We start from the raw sequence: 11,052 nt of genomic DNA, 5'->3' as shown, positions 1-11,052 counted from the left end.
GGTTCAGAAACTAGTAGGCAGATTAGACAGCTAGAAGATTGGACGCTGGGGATTTGAAGGACTAGAGTTGTCAGTGTCACAGCTTTAAGGAACACCTGACATTAGCCGAAAATATAGCCTAAGAAATTACCATTGTGAAATGAAATGGTATGAATGTGTTATTTAAGCAATAAGGCACGAGGGGGTGTGGTATATGGCCAATATACCACGGCTAAGGGCTGTTGTTACACACGATGCAACGCAGAGTGCCTGGATACAGCCCTTAGCCGTGGTATATTGGCCATATCCCACAAACCCCCGAGGTGCCTTATTGCTATTGTGAACTGGTTACAAACGCAATTAGAACAGTAAAAATAAATGTTTGTCATACCCGTGGTATACGGTCTGATGTACCACGACTTTCAGCGAATCAGCATTCAGGGCTCGAACCACCCAGTTTATAATGTGTAATTAGTAGCCTAATTATGAAAAAACTAAATGTTTTGCAACAGACTAATTGTTTTGCAACAGAATCGGCATAATGAATAGAGCCCATGCCTGTAATTGTATTTTTTACTGTACTTTTATGTTTTTTCAACACTTTATGTAATACAAAATTACAAATGATTTCCACCTCTCCTACACTGGAGGGTGGGTGGACATATTTTTTTAATCGATATCCCCTGTCTGTGACCTTTTCCAAGATGGCGGTGAAACGGGGCCAACCTGCATAATGTTTTCATGCTGCTGACGCTGGAACCCCTCCTGGCGCGGAACCCCTTCCTGGTGCTCCACGTACGCAGGGACAACTTAGTGAGCGACGTGCTGAGGGAGATCACCATCTACTCTGACGTCGACCTCAAGAAGTCCCTCAAGGTCAGAGTTCAGCACCTCTCAGGGTCACAATGGTTAAGTAGTGTGTCGTAAATAGTCCCTATTTTTTTTTAAAGAGAGATCTTTGTACTCAAAGAGAAATAAGATAATACCACCAATCATCAATTGTTTGTCAATGGCTGCACATATAATTTGAGGATGAGAAAGTGATTGATAGAGTATTTGGGTCCAGTTAGTGGCCATGTCTTTAACTTTACAATGTTTTATTGAACAGGGGTTGTCTTGGCTGCATTGTGTTCACTACTACAAACACAAATGTGATTCAACACATCAACAGACAGAGCCACGTCGATCAACACAGTCATTAACACTGACAAAAGACAAGTCTACATTCTCCCATTGATGGATGTCAGCCATTTTATTTTGGCAAAGGTCTCCTGCGTTTTCCATGTTCTCCTTCCCCTGAGGAATGACCTTGGCTGCAGATAGGGGGCGGTAAAAGATAAGGTAGGAACACATTCAAGAGCAACGCAGCACAGACGTGGGGAAATACTCAACCGGAAGCAGGACCTAAATGAAAATAAGCCGCTATAATGCGTTTGCTTCTGCGCTCTTCGCTACGGTACACATCGGCATTTCTTGGTTCGCATACTGCCTTTAAAAGCGAGCTTGTCACACAAGCAATTACCTCCTATCTGATCAAAACAATGCATTATCAAACCGAAGAGCGAGGACGACCGAACTCCTCTGACTACAGGATATATTTTAGTAAGTTATTAGCCTTCCACCATGCAAGACACGGTAGCTCACTCATTCACCGATTACCAAAACGTGGGCGTTAGTTAGGTGAAATGGTACGCTATTAGCTAAAAAGGGTACATCTTTCACAGCAGGTTTGGTAACTTCCAATTATGGCCGCGTGGCATGTTGCATTCGACACATTTCAAGTGTGACCCGTGTTTTGACTGAAAAACGTCCATAGTAATAGGTCTAACATGTTGTGTTGGATTAAAAAACGCTACATTTTAACTATTGTTAGTTGCAACACTTTCAATTTACAGAGTTCTTGAATTTTGAAAGGACCTGTTTTTGGTGGCTACAATGTTGCCGTTCCCGTTAACCCCTGTCACGTGTTCTTTCTTCTCTTTCTGTCATTGGTGAAGACTTGTTACAAGTCGCCACAAAGTCATCCGTTTTCACTTTTTATACAATCTGGTTGGTAGGCTACCATATTACAAGGACAGGACTGATACATAATAATTAAGTCGAGTATGAAATACTATTATTGTTGTAATCTTTCTATGGGTATATATGGGCTGTTAATCTGTGCTCCAGTGTGACATTAACAATGGCAGGTTTAAAGACCGGTCCCCATTGAATGTTTTCATTGTTTGCAGAAGACATTGATGGGGTCTTCAGTTTTAAATCTGCTTTGTGGACCTCGGTCCATATAGGTCAGTGTCACCCCTCTGACAGTTAAAACCATTGAGGGGGTAGGGCACATTGTCTTTAGTGTGAACTCCTTCACCCCTGTACTATGGGATGATAAGAAATGCACTCAGAGAGGGAGAGTCTGGTCACACCTATTTGTTAAAAAATGCTTAGATTATTGTTATATCTGGATGATGTAGAAAATTGGGGCAAGTCAGGCAAATTCCCAGATCAATGCCCTTTGCCTGAGGGATTTAACCCAATAGATTGTGATTTAATGGCACCTATGCATTTTGCTTGTGTTAGAAAACATTGCCCAAATCCAGGTCAATGGTTTGGGGTTAACCTGTGTTTTGATATGTGCCAGATTAGTTACTTAAAGCGTGTTTTCTATGATCTGTGCTTAAAAAGATAAGGTCCTAAATAAAAATGCTTCTCTGTGACATCACAGGGTAGGATTTAAAAGTAAAAAAGTGATTTTTCCAATAGAGGATATTTTGCTCCCTATGTCAGCGAGAATCTCATAGTGTTTGAAAATGTTAATTTTTGATCAGGTCATCGGGTAGAACTTTAACTTTATATTATTTTCTACAAAACGTAGAAATGCTCAGTTTTCACATGTTGACACTGGCATTGTGCTGGAGATAATGAAAATGTGGTTGAAAAGGGGTGGAGTTACCCTTTTTAAGCGCTAAAGTGGAACACTATTGCTTGTGACTCAAATGCTCAATTTTTCTATGTTAGGGGCCTTCCATTTTCTGTACCTACCAGTGGAGGCTCCTCAGAGGAGGAAGGGGAGGACCAAAAAAATAGTGAAACATTAAAAAAGTTATCCTTTTTAGATTAAACTATACTAAATATATTCAGATGTCACCAAATAATAGATTAAAACACAGTTTTGCAATGGAGGTCTACAGTAGCCTCTGCAGCACTCTGTAGGTTAACACCATGGTGTAGCCGGAGGACAGCTAGCTTCCGTCCTCTTGGTACATTGACTTCAATACAAAACCTAGGAGGCTCATGGTTCTCACCCCCTTCCATAGACTTACACAGTAATTATGACAACTTCCAGAGGACGTCTTCCAACCTATCAGAGCTGTTGCAGCATGAACTGACATGTTGTCCACCCAATCAAAATATCAGAGAATGAATCTAGTACTGAAAGCGTAAGCTACAGCTAGCTAGCACTGCAGTGCATAACACGTGGTGAGTAGTTGACTCAGCAAGAAAGACAATAGTAGAACAGTTTTGAACAGAGAGGAGAGGGAGCGAGCTAGCTATATTTGGTTGTATTTAAAAAAAAGAAACGTTAACTTACCTAGAGAATGCAGCTAGCTAGTTTAGCCTACTCAAACACCCAGCTCAAACAGAGAGGGATGCTATGTTAGCTAGCTGGCTATGGCTAGCCAACACAAGAAGTCTTCCAAGTCAAGGTAGGCTTTTGGTTTGATTAATTTATTGCCACCGGGGCCCACCGGTGTAACTGCTTTCTGACTGTACACTGTGCTGTATGATTGTAGCTAGCAGGTTTACTAACACATTAGTTCTAGTAGCGATGTTGACTATGACATGACAAGGATGTAGGCTGTGTGTAGCGGTCATGATATGAAGGTTTGGCTTGGAAAGATTTAATTTGCCTGGTCACAGACCACTGATGTGTTGTGCACTGAATGAAGTCCACAAGCGAAGGGAAAAGGTGAGAGGAGGAGAGTGCATAGATAGTTGCGAGAAGGAATTATATATAAAACAGCAAAGTGATCATGCTGTTACTATGTGGCTGCTATGAAAGTGAACTGTTCCCATCTGATCAGGGGTGTATTCATTACGCCAATTCTGTTGAAAAACGTTTCTTAAACGTAAACAAATGAAATTGGGATAAACACCTGAAATTGTCCAATAGAAACTCTCGTTTGCAACTGTTGAACTAATGATTTCTCCCAAGATCAGCTAGATGCAGGCAAGAGTGTTCAAGGCGGTATTGAATGTGTCACTGTCTGTCACCTTGATTACTCAAAATTATCTCGGATGTAGCAACCTCATGATGGGTACAGGGAAAAATCGAGAATCATGTATAGCCTAAACCTATTGATGTTACATTGAGCTGGGTGAATGGAATATGAATGACAGTCATCCAATATGCTGTAATAGAAATAAGGCCCATTTAAAAAAAAAACATCTTAAACGGCACCGACCGCCACTGGCACCTAGTAACAATATAAATGTTGCATCAAGCACTTGCGGTATACCAACAGTTACAGAACATTTTGAGAATTTATACATTACTAATACAGTACATCAGTCAATTTACTTTGCATGTGTTTCTGTTTTGTTCTAGAAACCTCTGACGGGAAATACATCTCTCCCTTTCATGATATTCCACTTCTCGCCAATGGAGATCAGGTAAACATTTTGTTCAATCTGGATCTATTCTTACTTGGTTGTTGTAGCTTTTATGAAACCGGTCTATGTGACGCAAGGAACGAGTCAATGTTTCCATATTTCCTTTTTGCATGTGGAAATGATAATGGGTGTGAGTATGGAACCTTTTAGGCAGGCATTTTGGAACAGAAGCCACATACATTGTCATTGAAGTGCTAAGACCACGTGTCAAACTCATTCCACGGAGGGCCGAGTGTCTGCGGGTTTTCGCTCCTCCCTTGTCATTGATTGATGAATTAAGGTCACTGATTAGTAAGGAACTCCCCTCACCTGGTTGGCTAGGTCTTAACTGAAAGGAAAAAACTAAAACCCGCAGACACTCGGCCCTCCAGGGAATGAGTTTGACACCCCTGGCTTAGATGGAAAATCTTTGAAAAAGCATGATTTTATCTGACATGGAAATATGTTTATTGAACATGTAAAGGTTATGCATACTTCTCAGCGGGTTCGTCAATAGTCAGGTGACATGCAAATGTCTAGGGATTTTGTAGAGCTTCACTTGCTGGGTATTTTTCTGACAGTCTACTATGAGTGTCTGAAACCTCGTACATGATGATGTCAGATATTGTGTAGGTCTACCAAATATGTATTTTATTATTAATACAATATGTGTCTTACCGAAGGAAAATGATGTGCCATCTAAAAAACTGAAGAAGAATGAGAATGAGGTATTTTCCCATGCTGACATTTCTACTACAGAGAAAACAATTGAATCTCTTTTTAATTAATGCTGAACGCCTTGATTATATTATCTTTGATATAGTTCATATTTTATTTTACAGGTTCTGTATAACATGGTTGTGGAGGTACCTCGATGGTCCAATGCCAAAATGGAGGCAAGTATTGTTTTGGGAACCTGTCAGTTAAGTATTAATCTAACACTATGGTGTGTCCATATACAAGAGCGTTTGAGACAACCACCGACATAAAGAAAGGCGGTCGAACTTTTTGTCCTAAGTGGTTTGTAGTCCCTCATTGGCCAAGCTCTATTTTGACTGATCCAAACATCGTTGAGAGCTTTTTGACGTGTTAGCACGCTGGTCTTTGACTAGAAACAGCCAGACAATAGATGAATAATGAATCTGTCAAAGTGGAAAGGTCCTATAAATATCTTCTTCCCTTAATATATAATGATGTCCTTGCACCAGGCAACTTGTTAATGATATTTAAGCACTTCAGGGAGAGGGAGAGGGAGAGGGAGAGGGAGAGAGAACTCTGAAAGTTGATTTAAAGGTCATCTCAGTCTCCAGCAGTGGCAGTTGAAGGAATAATAGAGGTGATTGAGAGTGCAAACTGGGTTTATGGATACTATTTATTTGATGAGGAGTTGAAAATGGATGCCCTTCTAATGTCACTGTCTCTCTTAAGATAGTAAACTGCTGACCCAAGTTTAGACTGTCATCTGTGTTAATTATGCATCTTTCTTTTAGATTGCAACCAAGGAACCACTGAACCCGATCAAGCAGGATGTGAAGAAGGGCAAACTCCGATATGTGGCCAACGTGTTTCCTTATAAAGGTTACATCTGGAACTACGGGGCGCTCCCACAGGTGAGACCTCTGTCACCTCTGTTATGTTACGGAGTTGATCATCCTGCTGTTGCATTATATTGTTACGGAGTTGATCATCCTTCTGTTGAGTTACGGGATTATATTGTTACGGAGTTGATCATCTTTCTGTTTCGTTACGGGATTATATTGTTACGGCGTTGATCATCTTTCTGTTTCGTTACGGGATTATATTGTTACGGAGTTGATCATCTTTCTGTTTCGTTACTGAGTTATATTGTTACGGAGTTGATCATCTTTCTGTTTCGTTATGGAGTTATATTGTTACGGAGTTGATCATCTTTCTGTTTCGTTATGGATTTCACCATCCCTCTGTTTTCTTACAGAGTTGAACAACATCAACAACTGGAGAGATTCTAAATGGACCTCTATCCCATTATTAACCCTATTCGCTAGTCTTTCAGCGGAAAACACTAGAACATAATCTCGGTCGAAACTCAGCTGCCAGTAATGCATTTCTTCTTTCATCCTCCGGCAGTATTGATTTGGCCAAAGTGAATGACTAATACAGGCGGATACATGGAAAACACTTCACGATTCATTAAAATGGGTCTTGTTGGTGAAATCCACAGCGTGTGGCCCTGAGTGTTTCATATACAAGCGCATTAAGCAGACTGCCACGCAGACATCATTGATTTGCCCATAACTTATTATTGTCTGCTGCCCTCCCCACTGGCTGAAAAAAATGCACTGTGGTCGGGCTCGAAATTTGACAGTTCATCTCACAATGTTTGAAATGACGGTATACAAACAAAGTGTTGACAGGGATAATGTTGTTACTGCTGTCTCTTCTCTTGTTGAAACAGACATGGAAGACCCGAACCACATGGACAAGGACTCCAAGTGCTGCGGAGACAACGACCCCATAGACGTCTGCGAAATCGGCACGATGGTGAGACTGTCTAGACTTTGGCTAAATCATATCCAAGAATAATATTACTTATATGTATGAAGGTTAATTTACAAACAATATGTCTAGACATATTATAATATGTATATAAAGTAACTCATAGAACGTGATAATATATCATATAACTTATCTGTATAACATGTCATGTATAATGTACTTTTACCTGAGGAGTTGTCTGTCTGCTTACCTGTGTCCTGCAGGTGTGTTCCCCAGGTCAGGTGATCCAGGTGAAAGTGCTAGGGGTCCTGGCCATGATCGACGAGGGAGAGACGGACTGGAAGCTGATAGCCATCAACGCTGATGACCCAGAGGCCCCCAGCCTCAACAGTCAGTCTTAGAAACTTACAGTACTTCAAAATGTCACTGTAGCAGTAGACATTTTCAACACGTCATACACATATTAGGCTGCGTTTACACAGGCACCCAAATTCTGATCTTTTTTATCACTAATTGGTCTTTTGACTAATCAGATTTGAAAATGATCTGATGTGAAAAGATTGGATGTGATTGGCCAAAAGACCAATTAGTGAAAAAAAGTTCAGAATTGGGCTGCTTGTGTAAACGCAGCCTTGGACACAATATCCGTAGCACAGTACCCATTAACATAGTGTGTTTGATCTCAATATTTTACATTTACATTTTAGTAATTTAGCAGATGCTCTTATCTAGAGTGACTTACGGTAGTGAGTGCATACATTTTTCATAAATGTTTTCTATACTGGTCCCCCGTGGGAATCGAACCCACAACCCTGATGTTGCAAGCACCATGCTCTACCAACTGAGCCACACAAGCCCAGTATATGTTTCAAAATCAGAATGTGCTCTCTTGTTTTCTCCTCAGGTATCGAAGATGTCCGCAAGAGCAGACCCGGTCATTTGGAGGCCACGGTCGACTGGTTTAGAAAATACAAGGTTCCAGACGGCAAGCCCGAAAACCAGTTTGCGTTCAATGGACAGTTCAAAGACAAGGTACATAGAGTTTCTCCATTAAGGCCACATACTATTGGTATATTAAAGCATAATAGCTGGTATATATCGTACTGTTTTCCTGAATGTGTTCCAGTCCAATGCCATGGTAGTTACTTTAATAGGAGGGACTCTGATGGTGTGTTCCCTTCCCCAGGGATCGCAAAGGGTTCACTTCTTTCTATTGTCCTTTGTCTGCCTCCATTCCTCCTCCTCTTTAGGACTTTGCTGTGGAGGTCGTTAAGTCCACTCACGAGCACTGGAGGGCACTGGTGCAGAAGCAGACTAATGGTGGCCAGATAGATTGGTGAGGAGCGCGTGTGTGTTATGCCCTCCAGGGTGTGTGTTAGCCCTCCAGGGTGTGTGTTAGCCCTCCAGGGTGTGTGTTAGCCCTCCAGGGTGTGTGTTAGCCCTCCAGGGTGTGTGTTAGCCCTCCAGGGTGTGTGTTAGCCCTCCAGGGTGTGTGTTATACCTCCAGGGTGTGTGTTATACCTCCAGGGTGTGTGTGTTATACCTCCAGGGTGTGTGTTATACCTCCAGGGTGTGTGTTATACCTCCAGGGTGTGTGTTATACCTCCAGGGTGTGTGTTAGCCCTCCAGGGTGTGTGTTATCCCTCCAGGGTGTGTGTTATACCTCCAGGGTGTGTGTTATACCTCCAGGGTGTGTGTGTGTATGCCTCCAGGGTGTGTGTGTTATCCCTCCAGGGTGTGTGTTATGCCCCCAGGGTGTGTGTTAGCCCTCCAGGGTGTGTGTTATTGCCCTCCAGGGTGTGTGTGTCCTCCAGGGTGTGTGTTTTGTTTCCTCCAGGGTGTGTGTTAGTTCCCTCCAGGGTGTGTGTGGGTGTGTGTGTAGCCCTCCAGGGTGTGTGTGTGTGTTAGCCCTCCAGGGTGTGTGTGATACCCTCCAGGGTGTGTGTGTTTAGCCTCCAGGGTGTGTGTTAGCCCTCCAGGGTGTGTGTTAGACCTCCAGGGTGTGTGTGTGTTATACCTCCAGGGTGTGTGTGTGTTAGCCCTCCAGGGTGTGTGTGTGTTAGCCCTCCAGGGTGTGTGTGTGTGTGTTATACCTCCAGGGTGTGTGTTATCCCTCCAGGGTGTGTGTTATACCTCCAGGGTGTGTGTTATACCTCCAGGGTGTGTGTTATACCTCCAGGGTGTGTGTGTTATACCTCCAGGGTGTGTGTGTTAGCCCTCCAGGGTGTGTGTGTTAGCCCTCCAGGGTGTGTGTTAGCCCTCCAGAGTGTGTGTGTGTGTGTGTTAGCCCTCCAGGGTGTGTGTGTGTTAGCCCTCCAGGGTGTGTGTGTGTGTAGCCCTCCAGGGTGTGTGTGTGTTAGTCCTCCAGGGGGTGTTGTGTGTGTGTGTTAGCCCTCCAGGGTGTGTGTGTGTTTAGCCCTCCAGGGTGTGTGTTGTTAGCCCTCCAGGGTGTGTGTGTGTTAGCCCTCCAGGGTGTGTGTGTGTTAGACCTCCAGGGTGTGTGTTAGACCTCCAGGGTGTGTGTGTGTGTGTGTTAGACCTCCAGGGTGTGTGTGTGTGTGTGTGTTAGACCTCCAGGGTGTGTGTGTGTGTTTGTTTCATCCTACGTTACACATAATCACTGCTCATGTGGTCGGTCAGCTAATAGCCCTCCAGCAGCCCATATGAAATTGCAATAAGCCTGCGTTATAATGTTGTTGGTTTTTCTGCATTGATAGATAATGACCTAAGTTTCTTCTCTGACAACAGTAAAAACGTCTCCGTCTCCGAGAGCCCTTTCAAATGCAGTGGCGAGGACGCCTGCAATGTGGTCAGATCGGTGAGAACATCAATTCAGCTCTGTGTGTGTTGTAACTATAACTAAGCTTTGTGTGTTTAAGTTATGTTGTAAGGAACATTCTCAGTATCGTGGTTGGATCTGATAGTCTTGTGACATCATATCCTGTGCTTCCTGCTTAGGCTCCTGCTGGTGGTGAGGCACTTCCTGTATCTCCAGAAGGTATGTATCAAGTGACTGACTTGCTTGACAATGAGACCCATTTTAGCCATTGAATTGATAAGAAATACATATTCATATTATATGTGTGTAAATATTACAAATTCCCTTTTTTAATGTCACATATTGATATCCATGATCATCTGTTACAGTGGACAAGTGGCATTTCCTTTCCAAGTGATTCTGGACTGAAGTCCTGCGATGTGAAAAGCTAAAGATACTTTTGTCCAATATTCAAATGAAGCACTTCAAGTACTGTATTTTTTCTATTGTTTAGTTACTGCAAATATTTTTGTATTCAGCTGATTTTATTTCAAATGGGGGATTTAAGTGTCAATTCTGTATGAATAGTTGTTTTGGTTATACGCTACATACAGTTACTGTTTGAAATTACTGATACAACAAATAATTTGGTTATTCCCATCTAAATTTGTAAATGTTTTATTGCATTGTTTGAGACTGACGTTCTTGTACAGACAGCCCTGTTGTATTTTATTTAAAAGTGCCAAAATGCATTTCAGTAATGGGTTGTATGCTATTGAAATAAGAACGCATTCTTTGATATTCATCATTTCTCAATTCGAAAACTAAATTTGCACAAAAAATAACGTTTTCTTAATGGTTGGATCCACCTTCTTTTGATAAATAAAAGCATCCAGGTGTAAGATGCATGGTGTGCCTTCGATTGACATCAACGTTTCCACACACAAACATGCAGACAAAATAAATGTTTTAACCACTCAAATTCAAATAACTAGATGTGAAACTTAAAATGTGCTTTAAATAAATATAAATTTTATTAAAAACACCCACATCTCAGCAATATCAGGAATGATATCATAAACAGCTTTCAAATAAACTGCATTCAGTACATTACAATACTTACAGCATTATAACATTCTTAATTCCATTTTTTAGCATACCAAACTTAAAGGGGAACAAGGGAAGCAGTAAAAAAA

The 11,052-nt window shown here is 41.9% G+C and overlaps 1 protein-coding gene across 1 annotated transcript; it reads left to right on the top strand.

Annotated features, from left to right (window-relative positions):
* Positions 1–1,305: 1,305 nt before the first annotated feature.
* Positions 1,306–10,758, top strand: LOC123483136 (inorganic pyrophosphatase 2, mitochondrial-like). Its single transcript, XM_045212638.1, has 11 exons — positions 1,306–1,581; positions 4,580–4,644; positions 5,307–5,351; positions 5,466–5,519; positions 6,114–6,233; positions 7,362–7,488; positions 8,003–8,130; positions 8,349–8,434; positions 9,847–9,916; positions 10,057–10,096; positions 10,246–10,758. Exons 1-11 carry the CDS (start codon positions 1,407–1,409, stop codon positions 10,272–10,274), a joined length of 939 nt encoding a protein of 312 aa, XP_045068573.1. The 5' UTR covers positions 1,306–1,406; the 3' UTR covers positions 10,275–10,758.
* The last annotated feature ends 294 nt before the right edge of the window (positions 10,759–11,052 follow it).

The sequence above is a fragment of the Coregonus clupeaformis genome, unplaced genomic scaffold (assembly GCF_020615455.1).
Source record: "Coregonus clupeaformis isolate EN_2021a unplaced genomic scaffold, ASM2061545v1 scaf0034, whole genome shotgun sequence".
Classification (NCBI taxonomy): domain Eukaryota; kingdom Metazoa; phylum Chordata; class Actinopteri; order Salmoniformes; family Salmonidae; genus Coregonus; species Coregonus clupeaformis.
The sequence above is the reverse complement of the archived record's forward strand: the minus strand, read 5'-3'. Positions and strand labels throughout refer to the sequence as shown.

Excerpts from the sequence above, each read along its gene's own strand:
- LOC123483136 (XM_045212638.1), top strand. The coding sequence starts at position 1,407 with ATGCGTTTGCTTCTGCGCTCTTCGCTACGGTACACATCGGCATTTCTT. Across the intron at positions 6,234-7,361 it reads ACTACGGGGCGCTCCCACAG|GTGTGTTCCCCAGGTCAGGT; the intron begins GTGAGACCTCTG and ends TGTGTCCTGCAG. Across the intron at positions 9,917-10,056 it reads CCTGCAATGTGGTCAGATCG|GCTCCTGCTGGTGGTGAGGC; the intron begins GTGAGAACATCA and ends CTTCCTGCTTAG.